The following is a 23,478-nucleotide window of genomic DNA, read 5'->3' on the forward strand; positions in this document are numbered from 1 at the left end:
GGACACTGTAGCAGCGTCGGATACTGTAGTGCACGGTACTGTAGCAACCGGATTACTATAGCGCACGGCACTGTAGCAACCGGATCGGATTACTGTAGCGCGGCGGGTACTGTAGCAGTCGGACTACTGTAGCACGTCTGATTTTGGCATGTTGGATTTGATTAGGAAAACTAAGAGATGAGCCATATTAGTATAAGGAGTCCTACTCCTATTTGGTGATAGACTTTTCGATATAAATAGAGACCGAGGGGTATGCCCCCGGTGTGCTTTTGTGAGACTTAGTTGTTGATTCTAGATCGACGATTTTGATAGGAGTGCTGTTGGTGCACTTTGTAAATACCAGTTGATGCAATAAAGTCAAGATCATTCAATCTACGTTTTCGGCTTTCATCTATTGGTGATTTTTTGGATTCCGACGATCCGATCGACGTCATAGGAGTGGCGCGATTCGATGATCTGCTCGGCGGCACATGAGCGGCGCGATCAAGATAGCGGCGACACAGGAGCGACGCGATCAAGGTAGCAAGCCTGTGTCAATTTCTTCGACAGAGGTAATCTTTTATTCCGCGAAAGATTTTTGGGTTTTGTTTTTTCCTACCATTCACCCCCCCTCTGGTAGGTTTGTTTGATCTTGTTCGATCCTACAAGTGGTATCAGAGCCTCGTTTTCTATTTGATCTTCACCGATTTTTAGATTTGTTTGCCATGGCTGAAAAGTTTTCAAACAAACCTCACATATTTAATGGATCTGATTTTGACTATTGGAAGAAAAAGATGGAATCTTATATTACATCTCAGGGTTATGATATTTGGCTTAAAGTTAATCAACCTTATGAGATTCCTGAACGCATTGATACTCTGGCTCTAAAATTAGAATTTGAAAATAATTGCAAAGCACGCAATATTATTCTGAATGGGATTTCTCGCTCCGATTTTGATCGTGTTTCGCATCTTGCAACTGCTAATAAGATTTGGAAAGCTTTAAATGATTTTCATACTGGAACTTCAAATATCAAAGAGTTGCGAAAGGATGTTTTCAAAAAGGAGTACATAAAATTTGAGATGAAACTTGGAGAATCCTTGGATGACTATTTGGCTCGTTTCAATAAAATCCTGAGTGATCTTAGATCTGTTGATGCTTCTTATGATGTTAACTACTCTCAATCTGAGATTGCTCGTCACTTTATGAATGGCCTTGATATGAAAGTTTGGGATGTTAAAGTTACTTCAATTCAAGAGTCTGTTGATATGAATGCTTTAACTTTGGATATTCTTTATACTAAATTGAAAACATATGAGATGAATATTCTTTCAAAAAGGACTGATTTGAAATCTACTGCTTTAATATCCTCATCTGGATCTTCTTCTGAGTCTATTTCTTTGGCAGCCTTTGCTGCTTTTACCGCCTTGTCCGATGATCAACTGGAAGAGATCAGTGAGGAGGACTTGGTTTTGGCCGCTAACAAAATTTCTCGAGTTGTGAGTAATATCAGGACCAGGAGAAGAGGAGGACCAATTCGATGCTTTGGATGTGGTCAACCGAATCACATCCGTTCTCAGTGCCCCAAGCTTGGAAGAGGTAAACAGGAAGAAGCTAAACCTCAAGATGCATCCAAAGATGCCAAGCAGAATAAGAAACAAATCAAGAATATGAAGATGAAGAAGTATTATCAAAAGGCATTGGATGAAGCTTTTGCAGCTGTTCAAGAAAACAGTGACGTTGAGTTTGAAGATGATGAAGAAGAAGACAAGAGTATGAACATTGCTGGTGTTTGTCTCATGGCTAAAAGTTTTGAAGATTCTGACGATGACAACGAGGTAACTGGTCCTTCTAGTGTTGAATATTTTCAAGAAGTGATTGCTAGACTTGGTTACAAGATTTCTAAATTTGAGAAAAAAATTAGTCAACAAGAAGTTACTATTGATTCTCTTAATATTGAAAATAGTAAATTAAAATCTCTTGCTTCTAATGATGATGAATGCAAATCGTGTGATGTTTTATTTGCTGAAGTGAATGCTGTAAGAGAAGTTAATCAGAATAATTGCAAAAAACTTGATGTTGTAATCAAGAAATCTAGAAAACTTGAATCATGTCTTGCTCTTAGCTTTACAATAAATACTAGATTGGTTGATGAATTGTTCTTGGCTAAGAGAGCTTTAAACAAATGTCGAGTTGCTGTGTTTGCTAGTTCTATGTTTAACTTGATTAGCTCTAAAAGAATCAAGCAATCTAGTGCTAAACCTTGCTTGACATGCCCTGCTAATGAGATGAAACTTAAACATGCTTTGGAATGTGTTAAACAAATGGAAGAAGTTGTTAAAAGAGATGAAGTGATTTCTTGCAAAAATTGTGCTAGTTTAACTCAAGAGGTTTCTTATTTAAAAAGTTCTTTGCAAAGATTTTCTGATGGAAAAAGGAACCTCAACATGATTCTTGATCAATCTAAAGTTAGCACACACAATCGTGGTTTAGGTTTTGATCCTCATGTTCACTTTTCTAGACATCCTCCTACTGTTTTAAGTATTGTTCAGAATGGTAAAATTTTGACTGAACCTGAACCTAAGACCACTGTATTTAAATCTGCTGGCATCATGTCTTCCTTGAGTGTTTCTTCATCAAAAGTTGTGAGTGCTAAACATGTTGTGAATGCTAAACCTGCTTTTAACACTAAATCTGTTGTAAATGCCAAACCTGTCTTTAGTACTACATCGGTTGTTAATGCTAAACCTGCTATATCAACTTGTGCTTCAACTCATCGTGATAAGTATACATGTTCCTTTTATGGCAAAGATGGCCATATTGTTGGTTTCTGTTTTAGACTTGCTAGAAAGCAGAAAAAGGAACGGGAAATTGCTTTTGCAAAACAAAGATGGCAAAAATTGGCTTTTACCTCGAGGCAGGCGGTTAGACTGCAGCAGTACCAGCAGTCAAACCGGTGTTATAACCCCCGTCAGAACAGTGGTAAAGCTTTGGTCAGACCGCAGGTTCCTAAGCAGTTAAACCAGCCTTGGGAGCATTTTTCTAAAAGGAAACATATTGAATTTTCTACTGGTTATGTTCCTGTTAAATCTGGTCGTGTGTCTCAGTACTGGATTCCTAAATGTTTATTATCTAATCCCAGTACTGAGACTTCGGCATCTGCTTATGCATAGGCATTTTTGGCGAGGAAGGAGAACGTGTGGATTGTGGACTCCGGTTGTTCGCGACATATGACCGGTGATAAAAGTTGGTTCTCCTCTCTCGTGAGGGCATCAAGGAAGGATTCAATCATCTTCGGTGATGCTTCTACTAGTACGATCACTGCAACTGGATCTGTCAAGGTAAGTGACAAATTTACATTGAATGATGTCGCTTTGGTTGAAAATCTAAAGTACAATTTGCTCTCTGTTTCTCAAATTGTGGATGAGAATTTTGATGTTCTGTTTAAGAAAAGTGGAAGTAAAATTTTTGATTTTTCTGGAGATGTTGTGCTTAATATTTCTCGATATGGAAGAGTTTTTAAAGCTGACTTTGAAAGTAGTATTTCTTCTAAAGTTATATGTCTTGTTGCAAAGTTTTCTAAAGATGTGATGTTCTGGCATCGCAGACTTGGACATATTGGCTTTGATCATCTAACTAGGATTAGTGGTTCAGATCTTATTCATGGTTTGTCTAAACTTAAAAAAGATGTTGATTTGGTTTGCTCGCCATATCGTCATGCTAAAATGGTTGTATGCTCGCATACTCCTACATTTTCTGTGATGACGGATGCACCAGGACAGCTCTTACACATGGACACTGTCGGTCCGGCTAGAGTGCAATCTGTTGGAGGAAAGTGGTATGTGTTGGTTATAGTTGACGATTTCTCTCGTTATTCTTGGGTTTTCTTTATGGTTACCAAAGATGAGGCTTTTGAACACTTTAAAAGTTTGTATCTTCGGTTAGCCATTCAACTTCCTGGATCTTTAAGAACCATCCGAAGCGATAATGGTGGAGAGTTTAAAAACGCTTCTTTTGAGAGGTTTTGCAATGAAAAAGGTCTTGAACATCAATTTTCGTCTCCCCGGGTTCCTCAACAAAATGGTGTGGTTGAAAGAAAAAATCGTTCTTTGGTTGAGATGGCTAGGACTATGCTTGATGAGTACAGTACACCTAGGAAATTTTGGGCTGAAGCGGTTAATACTGCATGCTATATTTCCAATCGTGTTTTCTTGAGATCAAAACTTAGAAAGACTTCTTATGAGCTTCGTTTTGGACATACACCTAAGATTTCTCATTTACGTGTTTTTGGGTGTAAGTGCTTTGTGTTAAAGTCTGGGATTTTACATAAATTTGAATCACGCTCTCGTGATGGACTTATGTTAGGATATGCTGCCCATTCTCGAGGTTACCGTGTACTTGTTTTAGAAACTAACAAAATTGTTGAGACTTGTGAAGTCACTTTTGATGAGGCTAGTCCAGGTACTAGACCCGAAATTTCAGGTACAATATCACAGGTTCAGGGGGAGGATATATTTGTGGAGGAAAGTGATGACGAGGACGACGACGAATTGTCGGCTGGTTAGACCGGTGGCACAATGTCAGTCAGACCGCAGGCAGAAGAGCGGTCAAACAGGCCCGGAGGATCTTCCTCATGTGCTTCAGGTGCGGATGGTGGTGGACCTCCAGAAACCTCTAGTTCATCAGAACAGGGTACAGAACATGAAAATTCATCTGAAGCCACTGCTCCACTTCATATTCAACGACGACATCCTCCGGAACAAATAATAGGTAACTTGGATGAACGTACTACAAGGTCGAAGGTAATAACTCGTGATTTTCATGTGAACTCTGCTTTTGTTGCTAATTTTGAGCCCAAAGATGTTACTCATGCCTTAACTGATGAATCGTGGATTAATGCCATGCATGAAGAACTTGAGAATTTTGAAAGAAATAAAGTTTGGTACTTAGTTGAACCTCCAGTTGGTCATAATATTATTGGAACTAAATGGGTTTTCAAAAATAAACAAAATCAGGATGGTTTAATTGTTAGAAACAAGGCTAGACTTGTGGCTCAGGGTTTTACTCAAATGGAAGGGTTGGATTATGATGAAACTTTTGCTCCTGTTGCTAGAATTGAAGCAATTAGACTTTTGTTGGCTTTTGCTGCTTCAAAAGGTTTTAAATTATTTCAAATGGATGTTAAAAGTGCTTTTCTAAATGGCTATATATAGGAGAAAGTTTATGTGAAACAACCACCTGGTTTTGAAAATCCTGATTTTCCCAACCATGTTTTTCGTTTGTCTAAAGCCTTGTATGGCTTGAAACAAGCACCTAGAGCATGGTATGATAGGCTTAAAAACTTTTTACTTGCTAAAGGTTTTATAATGGGAAAAATTGATAAAACTCTCTTTGTTCTTAAGCATGGTGATGATCAACTGTTCGTTCAGATTTATGTGGATGATATCATCTTTGGTTGTTCATCTCACCCTTTGGTTGTGGAGTTTGCTGAAACGATGCACAGGGAATTTCAAATAAGTATGATGGGTGAGTTGACTTATTTTTTGGGATTGCAAATTAAACAAACACCTCAAGGTACGTTTGTGCATCAAACAAAATACACCAAGGATCTTTTACGACGTTTTAAGATGGACAATTGCAAGCCGATGACTACACCTATAGGATCTGCTACTGTGTTGGATCCTGATGAAGATGGTGAAGCGGTTAATCAAAAAGAATACAGAAGTATGATAGGATCATTGCTTTATCTCACTGCTTCAAGACCGGATATACAATTTGCTATTTTTTTGTGCGCTCGATTTCAAGCTTCTCCGAGAGCTTCACATCACCAAGCGGTTAAACGCATAATGAGGTACTTACAACACACTCTTGAATTTGGAATTTGGTATTCTACTTCATCTTTTATATGCTTGAGTGGTTATTCGGATGCGGATTTTGGAGGTTGTAGAATAGATAGGAAGAGTACCAGTGGTACATGCCATTTTCTTGGTACTTCATTAATTGCATGGTCTTCTCGAAAACAATCTAATGTTGCTCAATCAACTACTGAATCTGAATATGTTGCTGCTGCTAGTTGTTGCTCCCAAATTTTGTGGCTTATCTCAACCTTGAGAGATTATGGTCTTACTTTTGAGAAAGTTCCTCTCTTTTGTGATAATACAAGTGCTATTAATATTGCTAAGAATCCTGTTCAACACTCACGCACTAAGCACATTGATATTCGTTTTCACTTTTTGAGGGATCATGTTGAAAAGGGAGATGTGGAATTAAAATTTGTTGATACTACATTGCAATTGGCTGATATTTTCACGAAACCTTTGGATTCTTCTCGATTTGCTTTTCTTCGAGGAGAATTGGGAGTTATTCATCCTTTTGGCATCAATTAAGGGGGAGTTTTTGGCTCCATGTTGCATTTTCCTCTTTTGATTTTGTTTTTGCATACATGTTTTAATTAATGCATGGTGTGTTTTAAGACAAAAAAATAAAAAAAAAAGAAAGAGATTTGTTTCGTGCCTTTAGTATATTGTAGTACTTGCTTGCAATACTTGTTAGAGAATATGATTAGTAATCTAGCTTGTTTGCATTTTTGGTTTATACATGAGCTTTTGATATTGCTTTTAAGGGAGATGATGCATGACACTTAAATTCTATACTTGAATTAAGTAAATATGCAATATTGATGCTAGCATATGGGTTGTTTTTAAATGCTTATATATATGCTTTATTGATTTGTTATTCCTCAATAGCTTTTTAAATTGCTCAAGAGAATAAAAAATATCTGAGAGAAAAAAATGAATACCGAATCCTTGGACAGTCTTGACGATAAGGACGTATTCGATGTGAGCAAAAATAATGGGTGCCGAATCCTTGGAAACAGTCTTGACGACAAGGACGTACCCGGAATAATTGAGAAAAAAAATTGAGCAAAAAGGCTCAAGTAAAAAGGTTAAAAATTCTTTTGGTAATTTTGTGCTAGAGCTAATTTGAGAAAGAGTGATAAATACAATGGGTATATATGTATAGTATTTATTTTTCAATCTATGTGCTTGTACCGATGTTGCATTATAACTCTTTGAAATCATGAATTCTTAATGTTGACTTGATCTTAATTGTCATATCTCAAGTTCATGGTTTTACTTTAGTGCATGCTTGTTAGTTAGCTAGTCACTTTTTTCTACCTTGTTATTGCAATACAAGTTCTTGAGTTACTATTGGTACATTGCAACGCTCTCTGAGAAAAAAATGAAAATAAAAAACCTTCATTGATGAATTCATTGTCAAAAGGGGGAGAACAAGGTAACAAAAAAACTTTTGTGCATAATTGTCACACTCAAAGGATTTTCTTTCTTTTCAAAAGTGAGAGATTTTTGTATTGCATGCTTTTTGGAGTTACTTCACAAAAACAACAAAACAAATTTTGAAATGTTTGCCAATGTGTTCATCAAGGGGGAGATTGTAAGATCATAAGCATGATTAATATTTTCTGATGAACAATTGGCTTACGATTTGGTTTATAAATTGAATTTGGTTTGGAAACAATTAAGGTGTTGGTGCGAGTGTGTGTAACTAATGTGAGTCAGGTTGTGATATCTGTGCTCAGAAACGGTTGGTTTGTCTCTAGTTGTGCAGGTGACTTGAGGTCAATATCGGTCAATGGCGGTGGGATCGTGACTAGGCTCAGGGAGGAGCTGAGGTCCGGACGATCGAGGATGTCAGGTGACGATATTGAATACGAGTTGGCACATGGTGGAGCAACACCGTATGGGATGGAATCGTAACGGGCTTCACATGTTGTGTGTGTAAGCGCTGGAAAAATCGGGAAGTAAATCGGATCAAAACAGGATGAGAAAAGGAAAGGAATTTCCTACGGGTTCGGACACTGTAGCAGCGTCGGATACTGTAGTGCACGGTACTGTAGCAACCGGATTACTATAGCGCACGGCACTGTAGCAACCGGATCGGATTACTGTAGCGCGGCGGGTACTGTAGCAGTCGGACTACTGTAGCACGTCTGATTTTGGCATGTTGGATTTGATTAGGAAAACTAAGAGATGAGCCATATTAGTATAAGGAGTCCTACTCCTATTTGGTGATAGACTTTTCGATATAAATAGAGACCGAGGGGTATGCCCCCGGTGTGCTTTTGTGAGACTTAGTTGTTGATTCTAGATCGACGATTTTGATAGGAGTGCTGTTGGTGCACTTTGTAAATACCAGTTGATGCAATAAAGTCAAGATCATTCAATCTACGTTTTCGGCTTTCATCTATTGGTGATTTTTTGGATTCCGACGATCCGATCGACGTCATAGGAGTGGCGCGATTCGATGATCTGCTCGGCGGCACATGAGCGGCGCGATCAAGATAGCGGCGACACAGGAGCGACGCGATCAAGGTAGCAAGCCTGTGTCAATTTCTTCGACAGAGGTAATCTTTTATTCCGCGAAAGATTTTTGGGTTTTGTTTTTTCCTACCATTCACCCCCCCTCTGGTAGGTTTGTTTGATCTTGTTCGATCCTACAGACACCACCCGAGACAGAGAGGCACCTGGATTTGCCTGGCCAGAGTTGGTCGAGCCCGAACTGATCCATACCAACATTTTAAGCAAGAAAGCGAGCAACCACCCACCACACGCCCGGAGGGGAGAGGATTTTCGCCTCTCGTCGTCGCATTTGTCCTCTCTCTCTCTCTCTCTCTCTTCTCTGGGTTGGGGGGAGAGGGGGGGGGGGGGCGCGGACACTGCTGATCAGGCCGGGATGATGGTGGGCGGTAGGATGGCCAGCACGGTGGCGGCGCTGGGCCTCTCGGTGGTGTCATCGGTGTCTATCGTCGTCTGCAACAAGGCGCTCATGAGCACCCTCGGCTTCGTGTTCGGTGAGTTGTTTGCATCTCGTACGTCCGGTTTGTTCAGGGAAATGTCTTGGATTCGGCATCGATCGTAGGCGCGCGCCTCCCGTGGCAGAGCGAGTTTGTTTCCCGCCTTGCGCGTCTCCGGCGATAAGGATTTCTGATCTTACTGCGTATAAGGCGGGAGGCAGGCAGCACGGGTGGGGCTCGCCGCGCCGCCGCCGAGATAGGTGACGGCTGACGGGCCATGACTCAGGGTGAGGGGCGATTTATTTGTTTTTCTTATGTTTTGAAAAATAGACGTTGCTTCGGTCCACTCCTATACATCTTTTTTTTTTGCAAAGCAGCCCTTTAGGATGTTGAGCTTTACAAAAGGAGGCCTATTTCTCTTGCAAAAAGACCCTTTACCGTGACCTGATACATCTTTCAGCCAGATTATTATTTAGCTTTTCTGAGCCTGTATTAAAGCCATCGTCTCACATTTATAAGATAGATTTTCAATTTTATATATTTAATAATTTTATTTTTAATACTATTAAATTTTCACTAGAAAAAAGAACATACTCACGTCAAATTCCCCTCTCGCCAGTTCACCGTTCGCTGCTACCGCTGTTAAAACCGAATTGAGATCTTATTCCCTAAAAAATTCGGTGCCTTTTTATCATTGACATGCGAGTCCAAAGGTTGGTCAAGCACTTAAGCCCTAATGTCAGTGACAAAGACACGTGACTTTAAAGACGGCGGATTTGACAAAACCCTCGCATGTAGCAGCGGCAAGAGGGTAGGATGGCTCATGGTCGCATGGCGTGTTTGCCGCAAAGCATTCGGGAGCACGCTCTAGGAGATATCACTATAGGGGGTGATTGTTTAGATTTTTATGTGAATAAACTTAATGACATGTTTATAAATAAAAAATAATTTATGAATAAAATTTTTATATACGTGCTTTTAGCATTATGAAATCTAATGTTGGAAAATAAACCTCGATAAAAAAACCTAAAATCAACTCCACTCCAGATAGGTTGAAAATTTAAATTTTGACTTAGAATCATAAATGTCGAGTTTGGCAGGAGGGAGAGGTGGCTTAGTTATGCGACGTGGAAAACGTAGTAATATATTAGTAAATAAATAATTAATTATTACAAATATAAAATAGATTAATATGATTTTTAAAATATTTTTCTATATAATTTTTTAAAAAATTATATTGTTTAACCGTTTAGAAAGCATGCGCATAAAAAACGAGTGAATAAGACCGGGGAGCACGGCCGTAGAAGGCAAGGCAGCGGTATCCTCTGCCTTGCTTTTATCAGCCGCCGGTGGCACCGACCGGTCGTCCACTCGTTTCCACCGGAGATCTTCTTCACCTCGCCTCCCTCGCGCGCATCTGATCCGTTCACAGCCTCACAGGAATCTTGGTAGGTAGCTTTCGAGCGGCTACGAACATCTTAGTGTTTCTATCTAATCCTATCACGCATCATACATTGTTTTGCCGGGCGGTAGCAGCATACATTGGGCTGTTGTGGTGCGAGCTTAGAGGATCGCAAATGAGTTTGCGCTCTAGGTGTTTGTTGAATTGCCTCAGTGCAGACTTGACGAGCATTTTCTGCATTTCTACATCTCTGCATATGTGAGTCAAATTCATAGCTCCATGGGGTTCAATAGGTGGTTATAATACATTGATGTGAACTCGCAGTCTCAGTACGAACAATTGAAAACTGGACAACGTTATAGGCTTATAGGTATCTTCATGTATTATTTTGAACCTGTTAGGAAATAATAGAAGGGCATCCTTAAAAAAAATCAGGAAACAAGTTTCCAGACGAACACAGTTCACTGAGAAGGCATGGAAATTGTATACTGCACTTTCAGTATAGAGTGACGAACAATGCCACCTGAAAAGAACTGTTTCTTAAGTTATATAACTATGCAAAATTCACAAAACTCCTATTCTTTCAGCTACTACGCTGACAAGTTGGCATCTCCTGGTGACATTCTGTTCCCTCCATGTGGCTCTTCAGATGAAAATTTTCGAGAACAAAGATTTAGACCCAAAGACAATCATTGGATTTGGAATACTAAACGGCATTTCTATTGGGTTGCTTAATCTGAGCCTTGGATTCAACTCTGTTGGCTTTTATCAGGTTGGTTTACTCTTTAGAATTAAGGCCAATATTCCATTTTTTTATTTTGATATGAGCATACTCATCTTCTGCAAACAGCACCTGCTGGAAACTTTAGAACTTCAATTCCTGCTGGAAATTTAGTAGTTGACATTCATCCATGCCTCATCTGAAAATTAAACACGCACACACAAATAGTATGTTGTCCTGATTTTATTGGGGATCAAATGACACAACTTAAGTAGCTCTAATTTTGGTCAGACATGATAGTTCATTATGCTTTTATGGAAGTGCATGCAACTGTCGTTTGTTTTTAAGTGTTTAATTGTGCTTGTGTAAACTCACTCACTCTAGCAAATGTATCAGGTGACCAAGCTGGCAATAATTCCATTTACTGTATGTTTGGAATCTATATTCTTCAGGAAAACATTCAGGTCCGATCCAAGTTTTGCCTTGTCATTTCGAACCAAAAAACATTAACTAGTAAATATATGATGATTGTTGCTATGCTTGAGAAATACAAGCACGGTACCTGGATTCTGGATATTCAAATTCCTGAACACCCGCGGGGCTGTGCTTCTTATTTCTGTAGACCTAATGTTGTGCACTTATACTCCCATTGAAAAATGACAATATTTTCACTTCATGCAGCCGGAGAATCCAAATGGCACTGGCAATTCTTTTATTTGGTGTAGGTGTTGCAACAGTGACAGACCTGCAACTGAATAGACTGGGATCGGTGTTGTCTCTGTTTGCTGTTCTCACCACATGCATTTCACAAATTGTATCCTCTAAACAAAGAATATAAATTCATTTTTTTCTTTTCTAAAACGAATTTTAATTTTTTACGCTCAAAAGAATGATAGCTTATTCTTAGTTTTTACTAAAATTTAAGTAACAGATTTGATCCATAGTATTTTCTTCTTTTTATTTTATGAGTCAACTAGTTGTGGATCCAGTGTTGTCTATTGATTTAACATTGTATATATATTTTGTTCTGTTACCAGTTTTCACTATTTCCTTCCCCATAGAACTTAACCAAATCTGCTAGATGACAAACTTTATTCAGAAGATATTCAAAGTTTCTTCAACTCAACTGCTCTACCAATCTTGCCCATACCAAGCACTGACTCTTTTCATCATTGGTCCATTTCTTGATGGCTTTCTTACTAACCAGAATGTATTTGCCTTCAAGTACACGAGTAAAATCCTTGTGAGTATTTTCTGACCCAACGCTCCCTTTGTTATTTACATTTTATTCATGATCCAATAATATATCTGTTTATTATCTGTTTTTCAGGTATTCATCATTCTTTCCTGCCTAATATCTGTATCGGTAAACTTCAGTACATTTCTTGTGATCGGAAAAACATCTCCTGTAACATACCAAGTACTAGGCCACTTAAAAACCTGTATAATCCTCGGTTTTGGATATGTTCTATTTCACGATCCATTAAATTGGAGGAACATATTAGGGATTCTTCTTGCCTTGTTAGGAATGATTTCATACTCTTACTTTTGCTTAATGGAGAATCAACACAAAGGACCTGAATTGTCAGCTCCATTTTTCCACACTAAGGTATCAGATGAAAATTTCTTTTCTGCGGCCTAAATGTTACATTTCCAGACCTGCAGCTATTTCTTTCATATTTTGTCCTTTCTAATCAAGGTCACTAACTTCGCCCTTAGTATACCTCCTCAGTCCTCACCCATCTGTCCATTATCCACCTGGCAGGTGAAAGGAGGTGAAACGGGTACTCTTCTCCTGGTGCAGAACGGGTCAGCTAAAGTCACTGATGGTGTTGTGATTGAAGGACCGATGTGGAGGTTGAATAGAGATTTGGACGCATGATCATCTTCTGAATTCACGTTTTAACACGCTTCTATGATGGGTGTGCCTGTGAAAGTCGAACTAGCCCTACCCCTGCTGCAGAAAGGACTGACATATGTTCTGAAGGAGATCCAGTGCAAATTTCGCCAGCATTTTGCTTCAGTTCACTTCAGCTAGCCAGTCCTAAAGTCTCCTTGCTCCGCGTCTTGTACATACATATACATCTTTTTGCTAAGACTGTACATACATGTTCACTGCTTCAATCACACAAACATTTGCATTCATGATTGATATATTATTATACAAAGATTCCATGTCTGCTATTTACCTGAAGACTGAAGTGTTTCATGCCTGTTATTGACCTGAAGATTTAAGTGTACCAAGTCTGTTTTCATATAGCAACTCCAACCGTTACTAAAATTTTATTTCCCAAATCTGATATTTTAGCAAGTTTGTAAACATCATGGTAAAGGAAAAATTGTTCTATTTCTAACTGTTATATCTGTATATTCCATTAGCCAAAAACAGATTTAGTTATTAAAACGGTTGAAAGTTGAGGGAGATCGCATTAGATTGCCGCAGCTGTACCATCGGACCAGATTGCTGTTGCTCTCGTCACCCCGCACCGTGCCAGCCGCGCTGCCTGCGCCGCGCCGGCCGCGCCCGCTCTGCGCCGCCGAAGGAGCGCGACAGCGACGAGGGGATGCCGGGTGGGCGCGCGGCGCCAAGGCACGGCGGCGGCGCGCGGCCTAGGCTCGCAGGCGGCGCGGGCGACGAGCGAGCTGGCGCGGAGGCGTAGCGGCCGGCGACGGCCGGGAATGGGCCTCGGCGGCGGCAGGACGCGCGGGGACTGCGGCAAAACGCCGGTTGGCAGCGGCTCGGCCACTGGACCGCGACCAGGGCGACAAGACAACGACGCCGGGACTCCACCCAAAAGAAAAAGGTCGCACGTGAAATTTTCCAAGGGAGGCACGAGAAATCGAGCGTCGCACTTTCTGTATATGCCAAGTGAAATCCGAAATCTCGTATATACGCGTAAACGAGAGGACATGACAAATTGCTAAAATTTAAGAACCCGAATGACAAACTATTAAGGTTGATGTTTTTATAATTTGCCAAAAATAAGAGATGACAAGTAAAGATGAGAGCTGGTGAATTTGCTCTTACAGTATTATTGTACTATTATTATGTCCAACACGAAAATCCCAAATTCCTCGATGCAAAACGTAGGCTGTTCTGTCCCCTTCACTTGAAAAGCGTGTAATGTGTTGCAAAGCGGAAAGCTGCCAATACGTTTTCGCTTGAGAGCCCCGTGGTCCTTTATAGTTCTACCTGACAACGTGGACCGTCGATCCAACACACGAACAGCCAGGATGCGTTGCCGCTTCGTCCGGTTCTGCTATAAAAGCCCACGAGGGGCGCAAACCCTAGGGAGAGGAACCTCGGAGGCGTCTGCGCTCGAACCCGCCGCGCCGCCGCCGCCATGGTAAGGCCCTGTTCGCCCCTGGCGACACATCGTCTGAGTTGCGGGATCTAATCGCTGATCTTACCTATGTACTTTCTGCGTCGGCGCAGACCTTCAAGCGCAGGAATACCGGCCGCAACAAGCACGGCCGCGGCCACGTCAACTACATCCGGTGCTCCAACTGCGCCAAGTGCTGCCCCAAGGTAAGGCAGATCCCTTGCCCTGTCGTTGCGCGCGCGAGGCGCCAGATCTTTGGGTTGATTTTGGGAAATTTTTCCTGGGCGGGAGCAGGACAAGGCGATCAAGAGGTTTCAGGTGAGGAACATCGTGGAGCAGGCTGCCATCAGGGACGTGCAGGAGGCGTGCGTGCACGACGGTGCGTTTCCTTTGCCCCGTTTTCATTTACTTGTACTGAATTTGAGTTGAATCTACGTGTTATACGAAATTGTAGTGAATGCTGGCTTTGTGATCGCCGGTAGCACTCTTTTTGATATTGTTGAACTGATGGCATGATATATACCAATGGGAATTTTTATTCCGCCCCAAGGTTTCGATATTGTTGAACTCATGGCATGAGATACACCTATCTTGTTGCAGGATACGTTCTCCCCAAGCTTTACGCCAAGGTACATCACTGTGTGTCCTGTGCCATCCACGCTCACATCGTCCGTGTCCGCTCCCGTGAGAACCGGAGGGACCGCAGGCCACCAGAACGCTTCCGCCGCAGAGTACCTGATCCTGGCCGTTTAACTACTGTTTACAGTTCTTAATTTGTAGTGTAGTTAGTTTATCGTAATTAGAATGATATCATCTCTTGCTGCAGATTTGAGAAAAATCTTATACTATGTTTTACACATTACCTTATTTGCAAGCTACTACTTCCGTTTCATAATGTAAGACTTCTCCGTTTCATAAAAATAATATTAAATCTAAACATATAAACAAACAACATACCTTAATCAATAGATGAATCTAGGCATTGGTAAAATGCATTACATTATGAAATGGAGGGACTAAATTTTCCACAGTACTTGTAGGGATTTCTTATCTGCACATGGTCTAATCTATTTCAATCACGTTGAAAAATATAAATGCTTTAATGGGCTGATTTTATGAAATGTACCATTTAGCTTTCAGTAATGTACTGGCACGCCTCACAAGGTATATGCATTTGGCCACCCCCCTATAATCTGAAACTGATTGTTTTTGGAACCACGTATCTGTCCTGATAGCAAATTCTGAAATATATATTCCTGTGGGGTGAACTGGATTCATTACATCCACTTCACAATACTATTGGTTGACGCTTTACATGTTTAACCAAATATTTAGGCTGGGATATGAATGATAGAGATATAGTTTATTTTGTGATATTTTATTCAAATATTTGGCGTATAAATGAGCTAATCACATTAGCATCAAGTAATCGATCTTCATTAGATTCAGTAGATGTAAGCTTTGCTAGTATTTTTCTAGACAACCTTAATTTCTGTAAACATGTTCAATAATTATGGAACGTGGATTGTTTTGTGTCAATGCTTACATTAGAGCTTCATTCTAGTCGGCATGTACACATTCCCTTCATGTTGCATTTGGATGCACGCTGAAGTATCCTGATTGATAACTGACCGAGATAGCATAGGATCAAGTATATGTATGCAGTAAAAACTACGTTAGGATGTCCATGAATGTGTTCAACCATCTTAGAAATGCTTGTGGGGTGGTAATGATTGATGTGTTCCGGCTGTTATGGGTTTTATACTTTGTTATTTGGATCAAATTTTATTCTATGTAAATTTGAATTTTATTATGGGTAGATCGAAATTATGTGATATTATATTATATTATTCTATGTAAATAGTTGGCTCTTTTTTGCAGGAGGATAGGCCCCAAGGTCCTCGCCCAGGTGGTGGTGCTCCAGCTCCTGGCGCCGCTCCTGCCCCCAACGTTGCTCGCACCTGATTGCCACTGGAGTGATCAACCTTTTGTCAGTCGTTTTCCTAAACAATCTAGCATGATACCATTATGTTGAACTTTTTCTAGGACCTACCTGTTTTCTCAAATATCGACTCAGAACATGATCTGCTGTTATTGTTTTCATATTTACTAAGTGTGGTTTACCATTATGTCTTCCTTGTGTTCACCCGGATCATCCTGTATTGCATCATCTGCCGTGTGATTTGTTGTGCATAGCGTCTGCCTTCTCGTACTCACGCTAGTGACGTAGAGGAACAACGTATGTTGTGCTCTGGGGCCATGATGTCCTAAATCCTGCATGTTAGTTTTTCCCTTGTATTGAGCTCAGTGAAATGCAACGGATGCTCAATCTACGTTCCTGACCAAAATCTAGAACTAAAGACCATCTTGGTGCACCAATCTGTCGATGATGCGACGGCCCAGCTTTAATGAGAAGCCATATGTTAATCTTACAAGTTACAACCCCCGCACTCGTCTTTTGGCCTATACTTGTTAACTAAAGTTTAAACTTTAAAACTTAATCTTGAAGTTGATTTTGAGATAGTTTATTTTTTATATTTACTTCTACATAACTGAAACACACGTATAAAAGTTTTACTTATAAATTATAAATTATGTAGTTTTACTTTAATCATTAATAAATATGTTTATGTACGTCCAAACAACGCGACCCCGCTGCTCATTCGGCCACAGCATGGTCGTGCGCCGCTTCGTCGTGCCTCCACTTTCCCACCAATTCAACACGGTTCCAAACGATGGCCTCCATCTGAACGTCCACCAGCGCATCCAACGGCCACCATGCCCCGTCCCCACGTTTTTCTTTACACCCACGCAACCACACCACCAACCTCAAGACAGCACGTCGCAGCCAAGTTGATACTGCCGATCGTCTCGTCGTCGCCGGCGGGCAACATGACGGCGACGTCCAGGGCCCCGCGGCGACCCCGCGTCCGCGCCCGCCCGCCACCGCCGCCGGCGCCGCTGCCGAACCCGATCCGCACGGCCCGCGGGGCGCGCTCCGCGGCGGCCGACGAGCTCGTCCTCTCCGAGTTCCTCGAGGCCTCCCTCCGCGTCCCCGACCTCACCCTGCCCAAGAGCAAGCGATCGTTCCGCTACCCCGCGCCGTCGCCGGCCCCGGACGTCCTCGCTCAGGCCCTCCTGTCGGGCGAGCCGGACGCCGCGCGGACGGCTGTCGGCGCCGCCGCGGAGTCCGGCGCGTTCCGCGTGGGCGGCGCGGTCGAGGCCGGCGAGGTGCGCGCGGCCGTGGAGGCGGCGGCGGAGGTGTTCCGGGCGCCGGAGGAGATGAAGCGGGAGCTTGGGAGGTGGTTCCGGAGGAGCGATCGGGTGGCCGGTGAGGAGTTCTACTGGCCCTGGCCGGCGAGCTCGGATGCCGATCGGGTGCTCGACGCGGCGTTGGCCGGCTCGACGTACCCGGTGTTCAGGTACGTCACGTAAGTCGTGTTCTACCAGTGCGATTTATAGACGTAAGTTTTGTCCCTTTCTTGCCTCGTCGCCACCGGTCTACCTCACAGGCTACTCCCCTCAAATCACACGTAGGTGCGAACTGGAAAAGTTTCAGAATCCAGAGCGTTTTGAGGGAGAATCGATGGCGTTTTAGAAGCTGATTTTGATCAGAAAAAGTGTGTGCGTAGTTAAATCATCCAGGGTGGCTGGGGGCGACGTACTGACGGTGGGCGATTGTAGAGCTGTGAGATTGGTACTGCCTCTGTTTTATACCGTAAAACTTAACCTTCTCTAAATTTATCAATCGATGAATGTACATAATTTATATATATATCTAAATTAATTAGCATCCATATAAATCTAGAGAAGCTAGAAAGTCTTATATCGTGAAACGGATGAAGTAGTAGATAGCAAGCCAGTGTTTGCGGTAGGGAAACTTGTTGGAATGGCTAGGGGTGGTGGTGATAGATCTAGCGGATCACATTGCCCGAGACAGAGGAGGAGAGGTAGGCAGAGGAATGACTTCAGAGATGGAGAGGAGAAGAGAGGAGAGGAGAGAAGTTGGGTTGAGAGAGCTAGGTAAAGAGCGGCGGAAGGGAAGGGAGCGGGACGACAAAGCATCTACGATACTGCTCGTTGCTAAAGGGGAGAGTGGGGCTGACCTAGATGTATAGTTTCTTGCAGGGAGCATGGAGCGAGTTTGCTAAAGGGATGGGGAGGGAGCTCACCAGAGGGAGGCCATCGCCCTCGCCTTCATCATCGTCAAGGTGGTGTCGAAAGTAGCAGCAGAGCTCTTCCTCCATCTTAGCTTGTCCCCTATAGAAAAAAGAGAGGAGAAAGAAATGGAAGGGAGAGGTGCGGGCAGGACCACACACGATTTGCATGTGGAGTCCTCTTGAGCTACGATAGTCCTCTAAAGAATGCCCATTTACAACTCTTCTTATCAATAAGCCGGCTACATGCACATTCGCGAGTTAATGTTGAGGGCTAATTTTTCTTTTTTTGTGAACGCTTCGAGAATTGCTAAATGACATGTTTTTTTTGCAAAAGTAAATTATGTGAAAGTTGCTTTAAAAAATTAGATTAATTCATTTTTCAAGATTGCAATAGCTATACTTATTTAGTCAGGTGTCAATAGCTTTTCTCGTTTTTCGTTCCTGCTATGGAGCCCGCAAAGGGGTTGTAGTGCGCTAATTAGTTCACCCACAACAGAGTCAAGCGAACGCTCCCTACGGCTACATTTCGTTGCGCTGGTTTAATAAGCCAGATTCTTTCATTTTTCACGCACACACTTCCTGAACGGTTAAACGGCGTATATTTATAAAAATTTTTTATAATTAGTCAGGTGTCAATAGCTTTTCTCGTTTTTCGTTCCTACTATGGAGCCCACAAGGGGTTGTAGTGCGCTAATTAGTTCACCTCCAACAGAGTCAAGCGAACGCTCCCTACGACCACTTTCGTTGCTGTTTAATAAGCTAGATTCCTTCATTTTTCATACACATGTTTACTGAACTGTTAAGCGGTGTATTTTTACGAAAATTTTGTATAGAAAAGTTGCTTAAAAAACATATTAATATATTTTTTAATTTTTTTATAACTAACAAGTAATAAATCATGTACTAACCCAACGCGGTCGTAGGCGGTTTTAGTACCCTACCCACCCCATCCGGTGATCAGTGATTCAGTGCAAGGAATGGCATGGCCATTTAGATGTACGGAGCGAGCTAGAGGTAAAGACCATGCAAGCATGCGACAAGAAATGTTGTGTTTTTTGTTCTTTTGAAGGTGTGGATGCTATCTTGTTCAAAATTTGATCTTCCAGTTCTCAGAAAAACAAAAAGATGCTCTCAGGAAGGAAACGAATTCGGAGCACAATAATATGTTACCTGAGCCTCCGAGAGTCCGAGTGGAATTTCTTCTCGTTCTTAGCTTGAGAGCAGTTCTTTCGTCCGTACACCTAGTAAACACAGCCACGAATGGCAAATTTCAAAAATGGATCTTCTTCTACTTACATGGGATTCTTCACTTCTAGGGAGAAGATGGAGATCGTTGCTTCGAAAATGGAGGGTCTCGCACAATGCGTCATGACAGTTCTATCTGATAACGCCAAGAATCCTAAAGACTCTGCTCTGCCTACAGAGGCCGCGTCAATACTGTGTCTGACACTATATAACTGTAACAAGTTGAAAACACTTTGGAACGAGTTTGGCAGCACCGATCCTCCAAACTCGTACGCTTTGAGCATCCACATCTCTGGACGTGATCAGGAAATTTGTCTCCGGAACCAGTGCGGGTCAACTTTCTTCAGTTTGCCGGCAGGCTCTATGCTTGTTACAATCGGCAAGCAGATTCAGGTATCAACCGAATCATACCTATGATATTTCAGTATGCCTGGTTATAATTTTCAGCATGCCTTATGGTAATCCTTTCTGAATTCTGCTCAAAACTTGCTAACTGAATTCTTACCCATAAACTTTTTTTTTCTTATACACCACTGAACATTTGCATCATCCATTATATACCGATCATTGCCTCATTGGCATGGTCCTTGACCCTTGGCCTACTTTGGACGCCATATATGGTATCAATCCAATCTAATTTAATTTTTCACTACTATCCAATTGCCAAGATTGTAATATGAGCAATGGACAGTGGTGTTTGCTGTATACTCCACAGTTTGGTCCTTTCATGTGTGGAATGTGAGACAGTTAGCTCTGTATGAACTCAGGAATGGTCCAATGGGGAGTTCAAGAATGCTGTTGGTGAGATACTATTTGAGCTGACTGATGAACCGAATCCGTTCATTTCTCTGGAACTCTTGTACTCACCAGGCCACCTGCATTTTCCTGACGTTGGTCGGCACGAAAGGCGCATTGACCCTCCAAAGACTGTTTATTTCAGGGACCAGATTTTGGTTGCTCTGGTTCTTCTCGTTTTCTTCTACCTCTTCTGGAGATAATTGCACCCTGGTTGCACATTAATCATACACTCCCTTATCAAGGCGACAACGCGTGAGATCAAGTGTCCAAGGAGCCATTTTTTCCCCGCTTTTCTTGGACATAGCCTCCTGCTCCTCTCCATTGCTCATGGGGAAACACTGCATGGGTGGCGGTGATTGCAGGAAGTTGAGTTTTTGCCTCTTTGGATTTAAATTCAGATTTGGTTGTATGTTAAACCATACGTGATAGAGTAGATATCCAACTTGGAAATTATACTGCGTGGATTTTGATCGATAGATTGGTGGATTGAGGCTTGATTTTGCGGTTGAGGTATTGTTTGAAGATGAGATGTTCTATAGGAGTTGTTTGTTAATGTGTAATGTTTTTTATGCATCACAGTTTTTATGACCAGAGGTGCCTGGCCATGCGCAATTTTTCCATGACAATGTAAAACTGTTCATTGTATGCCTGCAGTGCAATTTACAGGTAGTAGTATCACAGCTTTCCTGTACTGATTGGTTCCCGTTGTCACCGTACACTCGTACTTGTTTATCACCTGAAATGATCGTGCTACGTCCTGTGCTCAATTCGGTTGCTTTTTCTCTACACAGTTCTTCATTGTGTCGGTCCATCATGTGATGGTTTCCCTCCTACTAGACCTGGTACTATTGTTACCGTGAACTCATGGTGGTAGATCTCCAACAAGTACATACATGCTCTGTCATGTCCCGTGCTGTTCTAGTGTACTACTACACTGGGTGGTCGCCTTTAGCTAGAATTTAAACTTTAAATATTTTTATAGAGTTGAAATTGATGTTTTTATCGTAATTTATTTTGACATTAACTTTTAAGTTAATAGGAACACATATATAAAAATTTACTCATAAACCATAAATTATTGTTGTCACTAATAAGCTTAACCTCTCTTTGTCCTATTTGATCCCCTTTGCTCAAACAAAACCTGAAGAACGAAATGGCGTTTCAGACTCAGACTAGTTATGCAGTAAACACGACACAGATATCAGCCAAAGAATATCATCCCTATCATTTATCATTTAATGTAACAAAAATTTTTAGTGTCAAATTTTGATACTTTAAGATATATGGTAACTTAAGGTACTAGAAAATATGGTAACTCGAGTTATTTTTTTAAGGATGGTAAAACTTTTCGTATTTGCTTATACTTATAAGTTAAAATTTAAATTTTTAATCTTAAATTTAAAGTTGGCTTTGGAGTTTTTCCCACCGAAATTTATTTTTCAATCTTGTTTTTTTATCGCTAAGAATACGTATATAAAAACTATATTTACAAATTATTTTTTATTATAAATATACAGCGAAATAATCACCCCAACCAAAAAAAAATCCACGAAAACTCGAGAAGGGAGGGAGCGGACGCCTGTAACGGGGCCTCGTGACAAAAAAAACGGGGGTCCAACCGAATTGAACGCCCACCCGCTACTCCGCCAACTGGAGACAAACAGTCGCCGCTCGTACTCGCCTCCGCCCCTCGTCGCGCTACCGCCGCGACCATACGTGACGGCCCCGTCCTTTTCTCGCCAAAAGGGCATCCTCCCTCTGCACGTAGGAGGTAGCCTAGCTCGCGTTGGTCGCTGGCAGTAACAGCCAAGAATGCGAACACCGTGCTTCTTCTTCTTCTTTTTTCTCCTCCTTCACGGGCTGGTTCCGGCACCTGAAAGATGGACGTGCGACCAAACGCCATGCTCCGTGACGAGCTCGCTTTCTTCCACTTCGTCGTCGCCGTCGTCGTCGTCGTTGCTGCCTGACCGGTGGCGGTGTGTGCATCTGGTGCCTTCTCTGATAAATGTGGGCATCTCTCGGGCGATTCTGCTGATCTGCCTAGGCTCACAGGGAAGAGGCCCTGTGGGGCTACAGGCCGTGATGCCAATCTCTCAACCTCCACACCGTCCTGTGGGCGCTGTCCAGTACGTGCTCCTAGTGTCTTGCTAATCATTGCAATCATTGGCGCCATCTTTGCTAGGCTCTCCCAATCCTTCGTTTCGTTGTCGGTTCCATTGGCCTTTCCTTTTTGTCATGTCCCTCTGAAGCTCTGATCATCCCTGAAGAAAAATAAAATAAAATTACACCATGTCAAAAAAACAGCATTTGGGGGGCATGGCACACACCGTCGACCGACCATGGTACTGCGTAAACAAGACCGGTGATGTGAGTACTCCAGTAAATCGTGTCGTGTGAATGTGTGATGAGTGAAACACTGCTGTCTTTGTCATTCCGGTACATTTTTGGGCTGGCTGCTTCGTGATGCCGTGCGCTTTTGCAGTAAAATGGGCACGGCCGCTTGCGTTTGCCTGGTAAAACGGGTGATGTCGTGGCGGTCGTTCTTGAAAGCTGCCGGTAACATTTCGAGCCTGTGCCAAAAGCTACTCCCTACACACATTGAATTGGATCTGCAAAGGGCCGTAGTTACTCCACCACACCGTCGTATTTTTTTTTTTGCACTTCCAGTTGAGACATGAACAAAAGTCACTCTGCACTGAAGGAGCACTGGCCTTCAGCCGTCTCTTCAGAGTTCTGTCTCTTTCTCTGCTCCAGGGGTGTCACGATCACTCGCTTGTTCGGGTTAATTACTCCTCACATTTCCATCGTTACTGCGCATTCCCTGCTCTCGGATGTGATGCCTCAAAGTTAAAGCTCCTCGCTGACTATCACTGAGAGGCAATGCGCCATTTTAAAGACCTCCGAGAGAGAGTAGTGAATGCCCGCCCGGTGTAGTATACAGCTGCAGCTCGCAGTTGCAGTGCCTTTTGTCAGCTTACATGTACAGTATGATGTGGTGTGTAGTAGAGTAGTAATTGTGTACTGCACTACTGGTA

At 42.1% G+C, this 23,478-nt stretch overlaps 3 protein-coding genes across 4 annotated transcripts; all 3 read left to right on the top strand.

Moving 5' to 3' along the window:
* Positions 1-8,707: 8,707 nt before the first annotated feature.
* LOC102709223 (UDP-xylose transporter 3-like) lies at positions 8,708-13,106 on the top strand. Of its 2 annotated transcripts, none has more exons than XM_006644860.3 (7): positions 8,708-8,851; positions 10,784-10,968; positions 11,314-11,381; positions 11,599-11,731; positions 11,999-12,160; positions 12,248-12,526; positions 12,683-13,106. In XM_006644860.3, exons 1-7 carry the CDS (start codon positions 8,734-8,736, stop codon positions 12,797-12,799), a joined length of 1,062 nt encoding a protein of 353 aa, XP_006644923.3. In that variant the 5' UTR covers positions 8,708-8,733; the 3' UTR covers positions 12,800-13,106. The 2 variants fall into 2 exon arrangements, with proteins under 2 accessions (XP_006644923.3, XP_015693672.1); XM_015838186.2 differs by having other exon boundaries at positions 8,767-8,851; positions 10,846-10,968.
* A 1,097-nt stretch (positions 13,107-14,203) lies between these two features.
* On the top strand, positions 14,204-16,385 carry LOC102709509 (40S ribosomal protein S26). Its single transcript, XM_006644861.3, has 5 exons — positions 14,204-14,264; positions 14,354-14,446; positions 14,535-14,619; positions 14,841-14,971; positions 16,122-16,385. Exons 1-5 carry the CDS (start codon positions 14,262-14,264, stop codon positions 16,203-16,205), a joined length of 396 nt encoding a protein of 131 aa, XP_006644924.1. The 5' UTR covers positions 14,204-14,261; the 3' UTR covers positions 16,206-16,385.
* A 636-nt stretch (positions 16,386-17,021) lies between these two features.
* LOC102701689 lies at positions 17,022-21,168 on the top strand. Its single transcript, XM_015834786.2, has 3 exons — positions 17,022-17,662; positions 19,717-20,038; positions 20,413-21,168. Exons 1-3 carry the CDS (start codon positions 17,133-17,135, stop codon positions 20,641-20,643), a joined length of 1,083 nt encoding a protein of 360 aa, XP_015690272.2. The 5' UTR covers positions 17,022-17,132; the 3' UTR covers positions 20,644-21,168.
* The last annotated feature ends 2,310 nt before the right edge of the window (positions 21,169-23,478 follow it).

The sequence above is a fragment of the Oryza brachyantha genome, chromosome 1 (genome assembly GCF_000231095.2).
Source record: "Oryza brachyantha chromosome 1, ObraRS2, whole genome shotgun sequence".
Lineage (NCBI taxonomy): Eukaryota > Viridiplantae > Streptophyta > Magnoliopsida > Poales > Poaceae > Oryza > Oryza brachyantha.

Bases quoted from the DNA above. Each gene is read 5' to 3' on its own strand.
- LOC102709509 (XM_006644861.3), top strand. The intron at 14,447-14,534 runs GTAAGGCAGATC...GGGCGGGAGCAG, and splicing joins GCGCCAAGTGCTGCCCCAAG to GACAAGGCGATCAAGAGGTT. The intron at 14,972-16,121 runs GTACCTGATCCT...TCTTTTTTGCAG, and splicing joins CAGAACGCTTCCGCCGCAGA to GAGGATAGGCCCCAAGGTCC.
- LOC102709223 (XM_006644860.3), top strand. From the start codon at position 8,734: ATGATGGTGGGCGGTAGGATGGCCAGCACGGTGGCGGCGCTGGGCCTC. The intron at 11,382-11,598 runs GTCCGATCCAAG...CACTTCATGCAG, and splicing joins TTCTTCAGGAAAACATTCAG to CCGGAGAATCCAAATGGCAC. The intron at 11,732-11,998 runs GTATCCTCTAAA...CAAATCTGCTAG, and splicing joins CCACATGCATTTCACAAATT to ATGACAAACTTTATTCAGAA.
- LOC102701689 (XM_015834786.2), top strand. From the start codon at position 17,133: ATGACGGCGACGTCCAGGGCCCCGCGGCGACCCCGCGTCCGCGCCCGC. The intron at 17,663-19,716 runs GTACGTCACGTA...CTTCACTTCTAG, and splicing joins TCGACGTACCCGGTGTTCAG to GGAGAAGATGGAGATCGTTG. The intron at 20,039-20,412 runs GTATCAACCGAA...GTATGAACTCAG, and splicing joins CAATCGGCAAGCAGATTCAG to GAATGGTCCAATGGGGAGTT.